Source organism: Herpailurus yagouaroundi, unplaced genomic scaffold, assembly GCF_014898765.1.
Source record: "Herpailurus yagouaroundi ecotype Mexico unplaced genomic scaffold, PumYag 251, whole genome shotgun sequence".
Lineage (NCBI taxonomy): Eukaryota > Metazoa > Chordata > Mammalia > Carnivora > Felidae > Herpailurus > Herpailurus yagouaroundi.
The window spans coordinates 1,860,591-1,880,925 of NW_024412468.1; the positions used below are offsets into that span (position 1 = coordinate 1,860,591).

Here is a 20,335-nt window from a genome sequence, read left to right on the forward strand (position 1 = left end):
TGGTAGCAGTTTACATTCCCAGAAATGGTGCGTGAGTGTTTCATTTTCTCCACATTCTTTCCAGGACTTGTTACTTGTTGTCCTTTTGATATTAGTCTGACTGGTATGAGGTGATAGCTTATGGTGGTTTTCCCTGATGGTGAGGGATGCTGAGCATCTTTTCACATGTCTGTTGGCCATTTGTATGTCTTCTTTAGAAAAAAAAAATGTCTAAGTCCTCTGCTTGTTTTTTTAATGTTTTTTGTATTAATTTATGTAATTTTTTATGTATTTTGAAGATTAACCCTTTATGAAATGTGTGATTTGTATAAATCTCCCATTAGGTAGGTTGATGTTTCGTTTTGTTCATGGTTTCCTTCACTCTGCTAAGACTTTTTAATTTGATGGAATTTTACTTCTTTATTTTAGCTTTTGTTGACTTTGCCTGAGGTGACTGTTGCAAAAAAAAACATTGCTAAGAGCTTTCTACCTGTTTTCTTCTAGGAGTTTTATGGTTTCAGGTCTTAAATTCAAATCTTTAATCCATTACTAATTTATTTTCATATATGGTATGAGAAAGTGGTGCAGTTTTATTCTTTGGATGTACCCGTCCAGTTTCCCCAGCACCATTTCTTGAGGAGACTGTGTTTTCCACATTGTATATTCTTGCCTCCTTGTCCATTAATTGACTATAGAAACATGTGTTTATTACTGGGCTCTCTATTCTGTTCCATTGATCAGTGTGTTTATTTTTGTACCAGTACCATACTGCTTTAATTAGTACAGCTCTGGAGTATATCTTGAAGTGTGGGATTGTGATAACTCCAGCTTTTTTCTTTTTTCTCAAGATTGCTTTAGCTGTTTGGTGTCTTTGATGGTTCTATACAAATTTTAGGATTCTTTGTTATAGTTCTGTGAAAAATACTATTGGTATTTGATAGGGATTGAATCTGTAGATAGCTTTGGGTAGCACAGACGTTATTTTTAATTAAAACATTTTTTTAATGTTTTTATTTATTTTTGAGAGAGAGAGAGAAAGAGAGCGCAAGTTGGGGAGGGGCAGAGAGAGAGAAACAGACAGACAGACAGACAGACACAGAATCTGAAGCAAACTCCAGGCTTTGTGCTGTCAACACAGAGTCAGATGTGAGTCTCGAACTCACAAGCTGTGAGATCATGACCTGAGCCGAAGTCGGACGCTTAACTGACTGAGCCACCCAGGTGCCCCTGGGTGGCACAAACATTTTTAACAGTATTCTTCTAATCCATGAACATGGCATATCTTTCCATTTATTTGTGTTTTCAGTAGTTTGTGTCATCAAATATCTCAATTTTCAGAGTACAGGTGTATTACCTCCTTGGTTAAATTTATTCTTAGGTATTTCTTTCTTTTAGATATAATTATAAATGGGATTATTTTCTTAACTCCTCTTGGAATTAATTATTAAGTATAAAAATGCAACAAATTTCTGGGTTTCTTAGTTTTGCATCCTGTGACTTTTCTTAATTCATTTATAGTTCTGATAGTTTTTTGGTGGCATCTTTAGGGTTTTTTATATATAGCATCATGTCATCTGCAAATAGTGACAGTTTTAAGTCTTCCATTCCAATTCAGATACCTTTTATTTCATTTTCTTGCCTAATTGCTGTGGCTGGGACTTCTAGCACTGTGTCACATTAACGTGGGGAGAGTGGACAATCTTGTTTTATCTGTGATCTTAGAGGACATGCTTTCAGCTTTTCACCATTGAGTATGATGTGAGCTCTGGGTCTGCCATATATGGCCTTTATTATGTTGAGAATGTCTTCTTTCCGTATTAGTCTATGTGCCCTTTAAACCGCTGTTTTGTTGCTCTGTCCCAGGGTTGGCACTTGTGAGGGCAGGCCCCCTCAGTGATATCTCCCAACACTGCCAGTCTTCACATTGGGAATGAGGTTCCATCATTATCTTGTTTCACATGTCTTCTGCCCTTCTCTATAAGTCTCTTTTTTGTTTATTGTACAGAAGCTTTTCATTTGGTCCTCAGCTCTTCTCCAGGAGGAATTACTCTATAGGTGCATGCAGATTTTGTGTGTCTGTGGGAGGAGGTAAATTCAGCATCTTCTTGGACTGTCTCCACTTAATACTTTTTATTAGTCATTTGTGCATGTTTTATCTCCTCTAACAAGATAATAGGCTCCTTGCTTTCAGTAAATGCTTCTAAATGAGTGAATGAATGTCATTTGAATTCATAAGTTCTGCTTCCATCACTAGCATATTTTTTGATAAAATATTGCAGTATTTTATTTTATTTTATTTTATTTATTTTATTTTAACGTTTATTTATTTTACTTTTTTTTTTTAATTTTTTTTTTTCCAACGTTTATTTATTTTTGGGACAGAGAGAGACAGAGCATGAACGGGGGAGGGGCAGAGAGAGAGGGAGACACAGAATCGGAAACAGGCTCCAGGCTCCGAGCCGTCAGCCCAGAGCCTGACGCGGGGCTCAAACTCACGGACCGCGAGATCGTGACCTGGCTGAAGTCGGACGCGTAACTGATTGCGCCACCCAGGCGCCCCTATTTATTTTACTTTTGAGAGACAGACACAGGGTGCAAGAGGGCGAAGGGCGGAGAGAGAGGGAGACACAGAATGTGAAGCAGGCTCTAGGCTCTGAGCTTTCAACACAGAGCCCGATGCGGGGCTTGAACCCATGAACCATAACATCATGACCTGAGCTGCAGTCAGCCACTCAACTCACTGAGCCACGCAGGCATCCCAAATATTGCATTATTTTAAAACTGTCCTATATTGCTTAGGAAAACATCATTATATTTGTGTGCTAATAAGGGAACTGTACTAGATGATCTCTGTGGATCATTCCAGTTTCGAAGTTATACTGCCTGTAATTCTAAGTGTGTGTGTGTGTGTGTGTGTGTACACACACAGTGTTCAAAAACTCACCCAACCCTTTATTTGCGTATCTCCGTAATTACATTTATTATAGATCATTTGAAGAATTAGAGGTAAACAGTTTCATAATCATAGAGACCCAGATGTTTCATTCATTCTCAGATTTAATCCTTTAAAAAGAAAGTGGCTAATAGCCAAGGGGAAAGAAAAACACTTACTGAGAAATATTTTTCAACTAATACACCTACAACTTTGTTGAAAGCCCAATCCATATGTGCATATTGCTGCTCATTAAAGATTATTATACTTGTGTCTTTATTTCTATTCTTAAAAATGAGTTTAAATGCTTTCTTTAAATTTTTTTTAATGTTTGTTTATTTTTGAGAGAGACAGAGATAGAATGTGAGTGGGTTAGGGGCAGAGAGACAGGGAGACACAGAATCCGAAGCAGGCTCCAGGCTCCGAGCTGTCGGCACAGAGCCCGACGCAGGGCTCGAACTCAGAGCTGTGAGATCATGACCTGAACTAAAGTCAGATGCTCAACCGACTGAGCCACCTAGGCGCCCCAAGTTTAAATGTTTTTAAAATAGCCTTTACTGGGGCACCTGGGAGGCTCAAGTGGTTAAGTGTCTGACTCTTGATTTTGGCTCAGTCATGAGCTCATGGTGGTGAGAATGAGCCCCATGTTGGGCTCCACACTGGGCATGGAGCCTGCTTGGGATTCTCTCTCTCCCTCTCCCTTTGCTCCTCCCCCACTCAGGTAGGTGAGCATGCACACTCTCTCTCAAAATTACATGCATACATAAATACATAAAGCAGCCTTTACTGTTTTAGATGTTTTAGGTTTATGAGAAAATTGAGGGAACGGTGCAGACATTTCCCATATACCCCATGCTACCACACATGAATAGCCTCCCATTATCAACATCACTCACCAGAGGGGAACTTTTGGGGTTGTTGTTTTTTTTTTTTTAACAGACGATGAACCCACATCAACGCATTATAATCACCCAGTGTCCACAGTTTACCTTCAGATTTGCCGTTGGTATTTTCAGTCTATGGGATTGGACAGATACATAATGATACATACTCATCATTACTGCACCTTACAGACTGTTTTCACTGTCCTGCAAATTCCCTATCCTCGCCTGTTCATCCTCTCCTCCCCTACCCCGGCTAACCACTGCCCTTTTTATTGTCTCCATAGTTTGACTTTTTCCAGAAGGTGGTTATGTTATTGGAATCATATACTAATGTCACCTTTTCTGATTGGCTTCTTTAACTGAGTCCTTTGCATTTAAGATTCCCCATGTCTTTCCATGGCTTGATAGCTCCTTGCTGTTTAGTGCTGAGTCATATTCTGTTGTCTAATGCTCCATGCTTTATTCCTCCATCCGCCTGCTGAAGTACACCTTGGATGCTTCCCAGTGTCGACAGTTAGGAATAAAGCTGCTGTAAACATCCATGTGCAGGTTTCAGTGTAATCTTTCAAATGTCTTTCACTGTGTCCTTTACTGTGAAGTTTGCTCTTCAAAGACAGTATACATATTAAAAGAATCTTTGTTATTTAAACTTTATCTTACCAAATATGCCTTTCCTTTAGTCTACCTTTAAGATTAACAGACCAAAAAGATCCCCCACTGCCACTTAACGGGCGAATAAAAACATTTGTACTATAGAGGCTTTTCCTGTTTTTGCTATTTTATTAATTCAGACTTGAAGTAAAAATCTGATTATCAGCCACACTCTAATTTTTAATTAATTTGAACATATGTGCATCTGTTACTGGCAAGAACTCTTCTGAAATTTTTGAATTAAAATTTAATTTTAAGAAATTAATTGAATGATAGTATTAATTTGAAATATGTATGCTTTAAATATTACTTATAACAAAAGATCACACAAGCATAATTTGTTAGCTGTGTTCAGCTAATGAAAATAGAAGGCAGAGATAATAAAAACATTTCATATGGGGTAAACAAAATAAACAATGAATAATTTAAATGTACTTGATTGAAAATAGGTACTATATGAAGTGTTACTGTTTTAAAGGATAATATCCAAGAGGAAATCATTGTAGTCTGTTAAAGGGCTCTCTTTTAAGTTGTTTCTGCTTTTTAAATAAGCATATTTTCAACTGACAGTAGGGACATAGGAACATTTTTGCTGTGGAGTAGAAGGACTAGTCAAGTGCGTTAAGATGTTAATGCAAACAGTAGGTTTGGAGAGTTTAGTTTCTCCTGTTCTACACCTGGCTGACAGGTGTAAATGCAGGGTATTACAGTGCATGAAACACAGCTTTTCTGTACAGTTATAAATTAAATAAATACAGTTTTCCCTAGACTGTTTATAAATCATACAAAATGGATTACTGAGTAAATGACGTTTCTGCAAGTTTGTACCCACAACGTTACCCTGGTACCATTTCTGTGCACAAGCTGAGATGACAGACCAACTGAGACGTTACCAGGAAGGTATCCTCCTCTAAAGTCACCTGAGCACCTGCCAGGGGTATTGCAGAGAAACAAATCACTTAAGGCTCCCGAATTTATTTCCTCTAGCTCCGTTTCCTCACTTGACTATAAAACGAGTACCACACTAACGTCCAGTGCTGTCGTGAGCATAAAATGAGTTAATACAAGGAAAGCACATAGTAAGTGTTGCACAAGACTTTGTTGTTTTTGTTATTTGTTCCAAATGGTAATTTTTTATTGTACTCATATACTTGATGGTGATGTGTGTTTCATCAAATGGAGTATAAATGGATTTATAAAATGCCAGATAAGAAGAAAAGTCTGTTCAAAAACACCTTTTAACACAGAATCCTTTCTTCTTGGACATTACCCTCCTCTCTAACGCTTGATTCAGTGAGGGGGCAAATTTACACTGAGATCTGGAACTGGACCCCAGCTGAGTCGCATTTCCAGGACTTGGAGGCCCTGAGGATTCCAGCTGCACACCCAGTGCTCCGTTGGTCAGCTGAGCGTACTGGGGGTGACCGCCCAGGACCAGGCGAGGCGCCAGCCCACACTCACATGCTGTGTGTTATGTTATTTTTCATCTTTTAGACATTTTATTTTGAGTGGATTTTTAGCAGCAGAAGGTTGTGCAAGGAAGCTTTTTTTATGATGGATAAATATGTCAAAAAGAGTACAGTCGACTTCACAGTGTAAAGTAGAAATCTCTTTTTTTTCCAGACTCTATTTCAAAGCAATTTGAAACGGCATAATTGTCTTATTAAATGTTACTTTTGCATAAGAGTTCTTTAATAGTTTGTCTTTCAAGTTTACAGAGTTTTTAAATGGGTTTCTGTCTTCTTTTTTCCCCTCTAGAGCTGGGTAGAGAGAGCCGAGAAACAGGCTCTTCTCTCTCATACACTTGACCTGTCAGAACTGTTCCACCCAGACACGTTTCTCAACGCTCTTCGCCAGGAAACTGCACGGTAAGTGAAGGTCTCCGCTTACTGTCCTTCCTTGTCAAGAAGTAAACCGACTATTGAATTAAGGGAGTCGTGTTATTTCCTAATACTTGACATTTCTTAACACAGTTAACTTTGAGTTTAAAAAGCAGTGCTTTTAATGACGATGCTTTTTATTAGAATTGAAACAGGTGAAATTTGGTTTTTAAATGTTGCTGATTGATCCGGACATGCCTTGTCTGATAGGACTGGTGGAGGTGCTATGGAGCCATGTATAGTTAAAGGGGTCAACACGAAGTAAAAGTAAAAATGTAATTTCTCACTCACGCCAGCCACATCCGGTTGCACAGTGGCTACCACTTTGCGCTGCATGAAGATGTTTTTATTTCTGCAGAAAATTCTGTTGGACGTTGCTGACCAGGCTTCTTGGTGGGGGGCAGGATTTGGTAGTTAAGATCGAGCTCTTTTTTTTTTTTTTAATTTTTTTTTTTTCAACGTTTATTTATTTTTTTTGGGACAGAGAGAGACCGGGCATGAACGGGGGAGGGGCAGAGAGAGAGGGAGACACAGAATCGGAAACAGGCTCCAGGCTCCGAGCCATCAGCCCAGAGCCTGACGCGGGGCTCGAATTCACGGACCGCGAGATCGTGACCTGGCTGAAGTCGGACGCTTAACCGACTGCGCCACCCAGGCACCCCTCGAGCTCTTTTTTAAAACACACTTGGATGATTGTGTCCTGTATACACTGATTTTTTTTTTCAATAAATTAGAATGTAATTAAAGAGCTGCACGGTGGAAAAATAAACTGAACCAAATTTAGTTGTTGTTTACAGACTTGGGGGATTTCAATTTGTAGTGCGTTTAGGATCGTGGTATAAATACCAACATTTCAGCTCAACTGATAAGCATTTATGAGACACTTACCACGGGCCTGCATTTCAGGGTCACGGTCAAACGGAGACGGTAGAATAAAAACGAAAGGCCGAATGCTTAAGGGACTTGTGCTGCCTTGAAGAGGAGACTGACGTTACCGGTTAACTTGACAAACTTAGTAGGAAGCCTAAGATACTGTGCATCGTTTAAGAGCTCTGATTACTTGCACATTGTGAATATTTCAGTTACAGATAAATAGGGAATTATCTGTTTTCCGTTACTCTTGGTAGTTTAATTGTTGAGGATTATTTTTGCTGACATTTGACGCTTTACTTTTCCAGGGCGATGGGCTGTTCTGTAGATAGCCTGAAATTTGTAGCTTCGTGGAAAGGCCGACTGCAAGAAGCAAAGCTGCAGATTAAGGTATTTTATTAATTTTTGATGTTTATCTGGGTCTAAAACTAGTATTACCAAGTGTGACTCCAGTCTCAAACTCATTGCTCTCTTTAGTACAAGGTCAGCAGAAGTAGATTGTATTTCCTATGTGAAAAATCCAAGTTAAGATTCAGGATGAAACAACTTGTACAAAACAGTCTTTTCTAATGCAAAAATAGGAATCTTAGGGACACAACATATTTGGAAATGTAACTTTTGGTACAGAATGATAAAAATCTTCAACTTCTGTTGGGCTTCCCGCTCTAGAATTCAATCCAGTAAGGATTAACTCTACAATAAAGCACGTGTAAAATATTGTAATGACAAACAGACTGGTCCTATCCTCCAGGACTTTACAGTCTGATAGCACAGTGTCAGTCCAGGCCGTCCATGTTAAAGGAAAGTTAAGCCGTCTTTTGCAGCATAAACGTTCCCTGGTCGCTCTCCTGTGAAAACTCCATTACTTTTATTGTAATGAGGGTGCAACAGTAGGCAATCATTTGAATGTTCGTAACAGAACTGGTTAAAAGTCTGCAGGGGGCCCTCTCCAAGCTCCTCCCGCCTCCCTCCACACCAGCCATGTGTCCTAGCCAACCTCTCCTGGCCCAGCCCTGCACCCCGTCTACACACTGCTGCTGCTGACGGTCACGTGTGGCCTCTGGTTGCTCTCCACATGTGCCCCCTGGTCCTGTCTTAGGACACGTGTTCCCCACCCCCACCCCCAGTCCCACCTTAGGACACGTGTTTCCCCCCTCCATCCACCCTTAGGATACGCATCCCCCCTGGTCCCGCCTTAGGACACACCAGCGCTTCCCACTGTAAGTCCCCAGGATCTGTCCTAGTGCGGCACATGTAATTCAGTTTTTCTTTTTTTTCCTCTTCATTTTTAAAAAGTTTATTTGTTTATTTTGAGAGAGAGAGTGCAGTGAAAGGCAGAGAGAGAGAGAGTCAGTCAGTCCCAGGCAGGCTCCATGCTGTCATCACAGAGCCCGATGCAGGGCTTGTACTCATAAACCATGAGATCATGACCTGAGCTGAAACCAAGAGTCAGACGCTTAACCGACTGCGCCACCCAGGTGCCCCCGATTGAGTTTTTAAATAAATTAAACCCAAGAATACAGTTCTTGGACTTAGTCAACCTTAGGCCACTGGCTTTTTGTAGGTCCTGTTTTCATTGTTGTGGTTCCCAATTTAGCAGTTTTCTTTTCATCTCACTACTACTTGATAACATACTATAGAATTTATTTATGTTTGTTATCTGCTGTCTGTCTGACTCCACTGGACCATAGTCCCACGAGAGTAGTGATGTTTTCTGGTTTTGTTGTAGCCCAAATACGTGAAGCTGTTGCCGTGGCCTAAAGGGTCCACAGTTAAGCCCTGTGGAACTGGTGGTTGGGGGCGCAGGGGCGAGTGGCTGGGCTGCAGGAGGTGTAGCCACAGCTGGAAGGCTGTTGTACCCGTGCCAGAACTCTGATCGCTCACGATAAGGTAGACCCTTCTCTTCTGACTCTCCACAGATTGCTATAAAATTCTCCCTTTAAGCTGAGGAAATTAGAAGGGTTTTCTTTCCTACCATTGCATTTTATTTGAACCTTCGCCCCTAGCCTGTGTTGCTGGTGGTCATACACCTTTGCCTGGCTGTTAAGGAAAGTGGGGGGGGGGGGCGGGGAACACGTAGAATCCAGGAGCCACTCACTGGACCAGGCTGCATGGTCTCTGGCAGCTGTGAGGCACACATATAGTGTGTGACATCACTGTTCAGATATACAGCGGTATAAAAGCAAGGAAGTGAGTTATACTCTGAGTCAGAGCATGTTAATATTTCCATAACTGTGTTGCCTCTGTTCTTACAAAATGGGAATAAAATATTCTATAACCAGAAAGCACCAGGCTTCTACATTATGCCTTGTAGGTTGGGGGGAAAAGGCTGATAGTTAGTGAAACAAGATTGTAATCTTAGTTTTCCAAAAAGAGTCGTGTGCCTTTAAGCAATTTTAATGGAGTAATCTGAGTCCTTGTTGTCTCGTTTATCAATGGATTTAAATAATAACTTCCTTGAAACATTTATTGTGAGGATCTCTGAAAACAGGAGGGTTTTTAAATCGTATTTTTAAGGCGATTAGTTCACTTGGAGAACTTTGGATCTGAATTGTGTTTGAGAGCTCCTGTTGCTTTGGGACCCGGTGGAGGCAGGGAGCCACGCAGGGCTGCCACTTGACTTCAGCTGCTTCCTGCTGGGCGGGGGCTGCCCAGGTACCGATCCCCTCCTTCGTGGAGCTTATGGAGAAATAGAAGTGAAAAGAAGGAAGGAATGAGACGTTTGGGTGCTAAGGTGTCCCGAGGAGACCTGTTCGCCAGAATTGGGGTTAGGAGCTTAGACACATCCCCCCCAAGTGAGTGTGAGTGGCGGTTGTACTCGATTGGCCCAGCAGTGGAAAATCTACCACAAAAACAAAAACAAAAACAAAACAGAAACAACCAAAAGAGCGCTTAAACTATTCAGATTAAGACATGTATTTAAGATAGTTTTCATTTTTCAAATAGCACTTAATGTAACCATGCCTAGATGGTCATCTTATTATCAAGTGGACACTGTTCTTCCAAACACAGGGGAGTGTAAGGTAACACTGTGCTGAGTGTGGGTGTCTGCACGATTTTGTGTGTGCAGACTAATAAGGTCGTCTAAACCAGCTCCACAGGGGCGTCTGAGGGGCTCAGCCAGTTGGGTGTCCCAACTTTGGCTCAGGTCATGATCTTGCAGTTTGTGAGTTTGAGCCCCACATCGAGCTGTGTGCTACAGTTCCGAGCCTGGGGCCTGCTTCAGATTCTGTGTCTCCCTGTCTCTTTTCCCTTCCCTGCTCGTGCTTTGTCTCTCTCTTTCAGAAATAAACATTAAAAATAAATAAATAAATGAAGCTAGCTCCACAAAAATGGTTTTCCTTAAGTGATAGAAGCAGCCAGAAGTTTTAAATTGGTTTGATATTCTCATAGTATTAATGGCTTTGAATGTCTTAAATATTTCCACCAGTTTAAAGGATTTGTCATTTTAGTTGACTGTACTGCTTAACTTGCTTTGCCAACTTAATGCTGTTTTCTCATGCTGACTGAATATATTGGGTTAGGACTGGCCCAAATACCCTGTTAGTAAGGCTCTGTTCTATGAAACTTGAGAGCTTTAACTGATACCATACCGACAAAATCTGTGTGCTGGGATATTCTGCACTAAGTTCCATCTCCTGATCTATCCAACCCCAGCTTTCAACCTTGTAAGGAACCTGTTCATGCTTCTTTCTGCACTACAGCTGTGTTTTCCTTCCCTTAGCTATATCCCCCCAGCCATGTATGTGTGTGTGTGTGTGTGTGTGTGTGTGTGTGTGTGTGTATATGATTTTCTGTTTCCTTTTTTTAACTTTATATTTTCCAATAGTTATATTAAAACAAGATGAAATTGGGGCGCCTGGGTGGCGCAGTCGGTTAAGCGTCCAACTTCAGCCAGGTCACGATCTCGCGGTCCGTGAGTTCGAGCCCCGCGTCAGGCTCTGGGCTGATGGCTCGGAGCCTGGAGCCTGTTTCCGATTCTGTGTCTCCCTCTCTCTCTGCCCCTCCCCCGTTCATGCTCTGTCTCTCTCTGTCCCAAAAATAAATAAAAAACATTGAAAAAAAAATTAAAAAAAAAAAACAAGATGAAATTAATTTTAATACATTTTATTAAACCTAATATAGGTATGTGATATTGTTTCCTTAACATATAATAAATATATTTAAATTGTGAATGGTACAAATTACCCTTTTGAGCAGTTGGTCCTTTCTTTGTACAAAGTCCTTGAAATCCAGTAAATATTCTGTATTTTTATAGCACCTCTCATTTCAGACTAGGAACGTTTCAAGTGCTCAGTAGCCCCCTGTGGTGTGGCTAACAATTGGATATTAGCTCTAGACAGGGAAGGTAATTTCCTAGAGAAAATTTAAAAATCCTTCTGGTCTTCAATGTTTTCCTAATTATTTTTAATATTTTCTTTTAGTAAACATTTCGAACAAATGAAATAAATCAAACAAAGAAGGAGAATAGTACAATTAATCTGATTATTGAAAGTTTTCAAGATTTAGGACTTTCCTTTTTAAATTTTTTTTTTCATTTGAAGATAGTTGACATACAGTATATTAGTTGCTGGTATATGTCATCGTGTTTTGACAATTATATACAACACTAAATGCTTGCCACAGTAAGTCTCGTTGCCATCTGTCACCACACAAAGTGCAGTCTTCACTGACTATATACTCTCTGCTGTCCTTTTCATCCCCATGACTTGTTTTATAACTGGAAGTTTGTACCTCTTAGTCCCTTAACCTGTTTCACCCATCCTCCCACCCCTCCCCTCTGACAACCACCAGTTTGTAATCTGTATTTATGTGTCTGTTTCTGTTATTGTTTGTTTGTTCGTGTGTTTTGTGTTTTAGGGTCCACCTATAAGTATACTCATACGGTATTTCCCTTTCTCTGTCTGCCTTATCTCACTTAACATACATAACACTCTCTAGGTCCACCCATGTTGTCGCAAATGGCAAGATTTCGTTACATTTAATGGCTCAGTAATACTCCAGTGTGTGTATACACCACATCTTTCTCCATCCTTCTATCGATGGACATTTATGTTGCTTCCATATCTTGTCTCATGGAAATAATGCTGCAATACATGTAGAGGTGCCTATACCTTTTTGGATTAGCATTTTTGTTTTGGGGGAGTAAATACGCAGTAGAGGAGTAATTGGGTTGTATGGTATTTCTAGTTCTCATATTTTGAGGAATCTTGATACTGTTTTTGATCGTGGATGGAACATTTGCATTCCCACCAACAGTGTACAAGGGATCCCTTTCCTCCACATGCTCACTGACATGTATGATTTCATGACTTTTTATTATCATTATCCATTCTGATTTGGATGAGGTGATATCTCATTGTGGTTTTGACTGGCATTTTCTTGATAATTGGTGATGGAGAGCCTCCTTCATTTGTTTATTGGCCATCTGTATGTCTTCTTTAAAGAAATGTCTCTTCAGGTCCTCTAGGCATTTTTTAGGCAGATTCTTTGGTGGGTGTGTGTATGTGTGTGTGTGTTGGTGTTGAGTTCTATAAGTTCTTTATATACTCTGAATATTATCCCCTTATTGGAAATATCATTTGCAAATATTTTTTCCCATTTAGTACATTGCCTTTTCATTTTGTTGATAGTTTCCTTCACTGTGGAAAAGTATTTTAGCTTGATGTCTCAATAGTATACTTTTGCTTTTGTTTCCCTAGTTTGAGTAGACAGATCCAGAAAAATGTTGCTAAGGGCAATGTCCAAAAATTTGCTGCCTGTGTTTTCTTTCAGGAGATTTATGGTTTCAGGTCTTACTTTTAGGTCTTTAATTCACTCTGAGTTTATTTTTCTGTATGGCTTATAAGAAAGTGGTCCGGTTTTATTCTTTTGCATGTAGCTGTCTAGTTTTCCTACCACCATTACTAAAGGGACTCTCCCCCCGCCCCTTTGTATATTATTACCTCCTTTGTCGTGGATTAATTGACTACCAGAGAATGAGCTTCCTTCTGGACTCTGTATTCTGTTCCATTGTTTTGTGTGTCTGTTTTTGAGCCAGTACCATACTGTTCTGATAACTACAGCTTTGTAGTGTATCTTGGAATCTGGGATTGTGATACCTCCAACTTTGTTCTTTCTCAACCCATTTAGGGTCTTTTGTGGATCCATACAGATTTTAAGATTCTTTGTTCTGATTTTGTGAAAAATACGATTGGTAATTTGATAGGGATTGTGTGCATTCTGTAGATTTTTTTTAGGTAATATGGACATTTTAAAATATTCCTGGAATCCATGAACATGGAATATCTTTCCAGTTGTTTGTGGCACATTCGGTTTTTTTCATTATCATCATAATTTTCAGAATACAAGTCTTTCACCCTCTTGGCTACATTTTTTTCCTAGGAATTTTATTCTTGATACAGTTGTAAATGGGATTGTTTTCTTATTTTCTTTTTCCTGGTAGTTCATTATTATTGGATAGAAGTGCAACAAATTTCTGAATAATTTTATATTCTACAGGCTCACCAAATTCATTTATTTATTGTAAATTTTTATTATTAATTTTTTTTTTTGGTGCCGACTTTAGGGCTTTCTGTGTATAGTGTCATGTTGTTTCCAAATAGTGACAGTTTAACTTTTTTTTTTTAAACCAATTTGGATGCCTTTTGTTTGTTTTTCTTGGCTGATTGCTGTGGCAAGCACTTACAATGCTATGTTGAATAAAAGTAGCAAGAGCGGACTTTGTTGTCTTATTCCTGATCTTAGAGGAAAAGCTCTCCATTTTCCATGATTGAGTATGATGTTAGCTGTGGTTTTGTCATATTTGGACTGTATTATGTTGAGATATATTCCCCCTAAACCCTTTGTTGAGGGTTTTTATCAGGAATGGATGTTTTACTTCGTCAAATGTTTTTTCTGCGTCTGTTGAGATGATTTCATGGTTCTATGGTTTCATGGTCCCTGAGTTGAATACCACTTGATCATGGTGAATGGTCTTTTCAATTCAGTTTGCTAATATTTTGTTGAGGACTTGTGCATCTATGTTCATCAGGAATGTTGGTCTGTAATATTCTTTATTCTTTTTCTTGTGTCTTTGTAATGTCTCTGTCTGGTTTTGGTATCATAGTAATACTAGCCTCATAGAATGAATTTAGAAGTTTTCCTTCCTTTCCTATCTTTTGGAGTAATTTGAGAGGATAGATATTAATTCTTCTTTATATATTTGGTAGAATTCACCTGTGAAGATGTCTGGTCCTGGACTTCTGTTAATTGGGAGATTTTTTGGTTACCAATTCGGTTTTGTTACTAGCAATTCATCTGGTCAGATTTCCTCTTTTTTCTGTCTTGGAAGATTTTATGTTTGTAATAATTACCATTTTTTTCTAGATTTTTCAGTTTATTGCTGTACAATTTTTCATAGTAAAATGATAACTCTTTGTATTTCCCTCATTTTTGTTTTAATTTTTCCTTAATTTCTTTTTTCTTTTTATTTCTGTTTAATTTTTTTTTCTTCTTAACATTTATTCATTTTTGAGAGAAAGAGAGAGACAGAGCGTGAGTGTAGGAGGAACAGAAAGAAAGGGAGACACAGAACCTGAAGCAGGCTCCAGGCTCTGACCTGTCAGTACAGAGCCCGACGCAAGGCTAGAACTCACGAACTGTGAGACCATTATTAGAGTTGAAGTTGGATGCTAAACCTACTAAGCCACCCCAATTTTTCTTTAATTTCTAATTTTGCTTGGGCCTTCTCTTTTTTTTTAAGAAAAAAAAAGTCCAGAGTCCGGCTATAGGTTAATGGGTTTTGTTGATCTTTTTCAAAGAACCAGCTCTTAGTTTAGTCTTTTCTATTGTGGTTTGTTTTTTTGGGTTTTGTTTTGTTTTTGTGGGTTTTTTGTTTGTTTGCTTTCTATTTCAGTTTTCTCTCTCACCTTTATTATGTCATTACTTCTAACTCTGGGCTTTGTTCCTTTTTAAGCTTTTTTAAAGTTTATTTTATTTTATTTATTTGGAGAGAGAGAGAGAGACAGAGAGAGAGACACAGCACTATTGGGGGAGAGGCAGTGAAAGGGGGAAAGAGATTCACAAGCAGGCTCTGCACTGTGAGCATGGAGCCTGATTAGGGTGTCAAACTCATAAACCATGAGATTATAACCTGAGCTGCAATCAAGAGTCAGACACTTAACTGACTGAGCCACCCAGATGCCCCGTTCTTTTTAATATTTTTAATCGTAGGTTTAAATAATTTATGTGCATTTTCTCATTTCTTGATATACACCTGTATTACTATAAATTTAACTCTTAGAACTATTTTTGCTATATCCCAAAGATTTTGAAGCATTGTATTCCCATTTTCATTTGTCTGTACATCGTTTTTTAATTTGTTCTTTGTAGCCTCCTTGTGTATGTGGGTTGTTTTGTTGTTGTTGTTGTTGTTGTTGTTGTATTTTGGTTTTGTGTGTGTGTGTTTTCTTTTCTTTTTTTGTTTTATTCTTGTGGTTGATTTCTAGTTTCAAACTATTTTGGTTAGAGAAGATACTTGATATGACTCAATCTTATTAAATTCACTGTGGCTTGTTTTATGGTCTAACATGTGATTTGTCCTGGAGAATGATCCATGTGCACTTGAAACGAATGTGTATTCTGTTTTTGGACGTAATGTTTCTATATATGTGTTAAATCCATTTGATCCAATGTGTGGTTTGAAGCCACTGTTTTCTTACTGATTTTCTGTCTTATGATCTACCCATGGATGTAAATGGGATGGCTGCTAAAATTCCCTACTATTATTACTGTCAGTTTCTCTTTTTGTCTGTTAATACTTGTTTTATATATTTATGTGCTACTATGATGGGTGCATAGATATTTACAATTGTTATGTTGGATTGATCCTTTCTTCATTATTTAGTGCCCCTCTTTTTCTCTTCTTACATAAAGCCTATTTTGTCTGATATAAATTTTGCTAGGTTTTTTTTTTTTTTTCCATTTCATTTGCATGGAATATCTTTTCCCATACCTTGACTTTTAGTCTGTATGTGTCTTTAGATCTGAAGTTAGTTTCTTGTAGGTACCATACAGATTATAGATAGCTCTGGGTTCGGGAGTAAGGGGTTTATCCCTCCAGTCATCCAGTGTCTTTTGATTGGACCATTTAGTCCACTTACATGGAATTATTTATAGGTACATACTATTATCATTTTGTTAATTGTTTTCTGATTAGTTAGTTCCTTCTTGCTTTCTTTTGGTTGATGACTTTCCTGTAGTGTTATGCTTTTCTTTCTTTGTTTTCTTGTGTATCTGTTAAAAGTGTTTCATTTGTGGTTGCCATGTGAGGTTCTTCTATAACATTCTATGTTTATGGTAGTCTATATTAAGTTGATTATCAGTTAAGTTCAAACACATTCTCAAAGCACTACATGTTTACTCCTCCCCTTATATATATATGATATATATATATATGATATAATGATAATGATATATATATAATGATATAATGATATAATGTCTTATCTTCTTATTTTGTGTGTCCTGGCACTAACTTTTGTAGATATGATTTATTTTACTACTTTTGTTTTTTAACCTTCACACTAGCTTTATGAGTGATCTACTTCCTTTACTATATGTTTGAATTTGCCAGTGGAATTCTCCTTCTATCATTTTCTTCTAGTTTTTGGCCTTCTCCTTTGAAAGAAGTCCCTTTAACAATTCTTATACGGCTGTTTAGTGGTGACAAACTCTTTTAACTTTGTCTGCAAAACTCTTTATGTATCCTTCCATTCTGAATGATTCCTTTGCCATTTATTCTTATTTATTCTTGGTTGTAGATTTTCTTTTTCTTTTTCCCAGCATTTTGAATGTATCATGTTACTGTTTACTGGCCTACAAAGTTTCTGCTGAAAAATCCGCTGATAGCCTTATGGGGTTTCCCTGGTATGGAAATAGTTGCCTTTCTCTCCTGCTTTTCAGGTTGTCTCATGTTTAATTTTTGACGTGTGAATTCTAGTGTATCTTGGTGTGGACCTTCTTGGGTTCGTCTGATTTGGGCCTCCTGAGCTCTGTGAACCTGAATGTCCTTTTCCCCAGGTTAGGGAACTTTTCAACTATTATTTCTTTAAATAAATTTTCTGTCTCCTCTCTCTCTCTTCTTCTGGAACACTATATCGTGAACGTTAGTGTGCTTGATGTTGTCTCAGAGGTCCTAATCTATTCTCCATATTTTTGGTAGTTTTTTTCTTGTTTCTGTTTAGCTTGACTTCCACCAACCTGTCTTCCAGGTTGTTCACCCATTCTACATCCTCTGTTCTGCTGTTGATTTACATTAGTGTATTTTTTATTTCATGATTGTATTCCTTAGTTCTCACTGGTTCTTTTTTTATATTTTCTCTCTCTTTGAAGTTTTCACTGAATTCCTCCACTCTTCTCCCAAGTACAGTAGGTATCTTTATCACCCTTACTTTGAACTCTTCATCAGGTGGATTTCTCATCTCTGTTTCATTTTGTTGTTCTTCTGTGGTTTTGTCACTCTTTCTTTTGGAACATATTTCTTTGTCTCCTCATTTTGTCTCTTTGTTTTTCTTTGTGTTATGTCGGTCACTTATGTGTCCCAGTCTCGATGGTAGTGGCCTTACGTAGAAAGCATCCTGTGTGGCTTGGAAGCACCATCCCTTTGTCACTAGATCGGATACTCCGGGAGTATCTGTCGTGTGGGTTGCATGTGCCCACCTGCTAGGACTCGGCAGTTGTGCCAAAGAGGAGGGCCGGCCTCCCGCCCTCTGGCCGCAGTGTGTGGCTCTGACTACTCCAGGCACCCTGGTGGCAGGTTCGCCTCTAGCATAGCTGTTGAGGGGTCCGTATGCACTGCGGGAGGAGCGATGTTGGGTGGGGCTGGGTCCCTCTCCCCGCCACGTCTGGAGGAAGTCACCTTCAGAGGGCTCTGGTCCTGGCCCGGGTTGGCACCAAGTGTGGCAGGGCAGCAGGGTCTTGGGGGGATGCTGAGACCGCCCACCTGGGTCTAGCAGGTGGCAGCAACTTGAGAGGTGTCCCTGCGAGGGCTGGTCTGCCGGGGAGAGCCGGGCTGAGGCAAGCAGAGCCACCAAGGTGTATGGAAGTGTCACAGCTGCTTTCTGCTACCATTGGGCCAACCTGGCTGATGGGGAGCAGGTAAAATGGCCCCCGTGAGTGCTTCTGTTCCCGGAGAAAGTTCCCACCGATTCATGACCCCCCAACACGTGCCCTACAATTACTGAGTAAATCTCCTGGACATACACGCCACCTACTTCTCCAGCCTCCGCTTCTGCGCTGGGTCTCGGCTCACAGTGTATGCTTGCCCTTTAAGAATGGAGTCTTTCTTTCCCACCACCTTCTGGCTCTCCCAGAATTAAGCCCCACTGATTTTCAAAGCCAGACATTTTGAGGCCTCATCTTTCCAGTATAGGCCCCTGGGGGGGGGTGCCTGATACGGGCTTGATCCCCTTGCTGTCCAAGAGGAGCTCTATGCCCACAGCCTCCCACCTGCCTGCGGCCACGACACCAGGGTTTGCTTCCTGCTCTTCTCCACATGGCTTTTTCTGTGTATCTTGAGCCTCGGACGAGCACATCTGCTGGTCTTTACTTTCAGAGTAGTGTTTTATGTAGTTATGGCCTTGGTGCCTCCATGGGAGAGAGGTGACTTCTCTCCCCAAATGAGTTAAAAAAAAAAATACAACTCTTGGTGGGGAAGAGAGAAAGTAGGCAAAGGATTTCAGTAGGCAGCTTACATGTAGAGCAAGAAGATATGGCGAATAAACGTAAAGTACTCGTTTCCACTGGTAATCAGGAAATGAAATTAAATCTAATATATTGGCAAAATTCATAAATGTCAACAGACCAAGTATTGGCAAGGGTGTGGCACAGTATAAATCTTAAGCAGGGTAAGTTAACCATAGGTGATTAGCATGATTTTGGGGAAACAGTTTGACAATATTACGAAAAATTGAGAATGACCATACACTTCACCTTAGCAACTTTATTGCGTGCGGTCAGATTTATGCAGATGTGGTTAAGGAGATATGTACCGTCATGTTTATTGGAGTGTTTACTAGTAAACAATTAGCAGCGACTCAGATGTTCATCAGCAAAGGAATGAATCATTTGTTGAATGTTGACACAGCAGATATTCTGCAGCTGTTAAAAGTGAAAGAACAAAATGAATGCACCTAGACCAGGGATGAACAAAAAGAGCAGGTTGCAAATTCTGTATAACATACAGGTTGCAAACCTGAGGAACTACCATTTATTTCTTATGGCTACATGTATATTTAACAATGATGTAGAGCTAAATTCCAGATAATGATGAGGTCATGTAAGGGCAAAGAAGAACAGGAAAGGCAAAGTATGTAGACAGGATTTCAACCATGTCTATTACAGTTTACGTGCTTAGAAATAAGGGACAACCATGGCAGTATGTTAATGTCCAATAACACCGAGTCATAGGAACATGCACATTTAAAAATGTTTTTCTGTGTGTTTGAAATATTTTATTAAAGATTTTTTTAACATTTATTTTTAAGAGAGAGAAAAGGAGAGAGAGTGAGAGAGAGAGAGAGAGAGAGAGAGAGAGAGAATCCCAAGCAGACTCCATGCTGTGAGCACAGAGCCTGATGTGGGGCTCAGACTCATAAACGTTGAGATCATGACCTGAGCCAAAATCAAGAGTCGGCCACGTAACTGACTGGGCCACCCAGACACCCTGAATACTTTTATTTTTAAAAGGGGAGCATTCTGGCAAGTAAATCCATATAATAACTTATCAAAATAAAATCTGTTTTAATATCAAATTTGCCTTTAAGTTCAAATCAGAAGTATTCAAGAAATTCAGCATCACATATGAAACAAATTAATAGCTTTAATTCTGTTTTTAGTGAACTGTTAGCAACTCCTTTTGAGGTGAGAAGCTAAGAGTTAGGGGTGCATGGGTGGCTCAGTTGGTTGAGTGTCCAGCTCTTGTTTCAGCTCAGATCATGATCTCATGTTGCGTGAGTTCAAGCCCCACATCAGGCTCTGTGCTGACAGTGTGGAGACTGCTTGGGATTCTCTCTCTCTCTCTCTCTCTCCCTCCCTCCCTCCCTCCCTCCCTCCCACACTCTCTGTCTCTTTCTCTCTCTCTGTCTCTCTTGCTCTCT

The 20,335-nt window shown here is 39.6% G+C and overlaps 1 protein-coding gene across 1 annotated transcript in view; it reads left to right on the forward strand.

Moving 5' to 3' along the window:
• DYNC2H1 (dynein cytoplasmic 2 heavy chain 1) overlaps window positions 1-20,335 on the forward strand; it is a 351,138-nt gene that overhangs the window by 295,929 nt on the left and 34,874 nt on the right. The window contains exons 87-88 of the mRNA XM_040460797.1: window positions 6,205-6,314; window positions 7,505-7,586. Coding sequence (XP_040316731.1) covers window positions 6,205-6,314; window positions 7,505-7,586 — 192 coding nt within the window. The remainder of the gene's footprint in view (window positions 1-6,204; window positions 6,315-7,504; window positions 7,587-20,335) is intronic.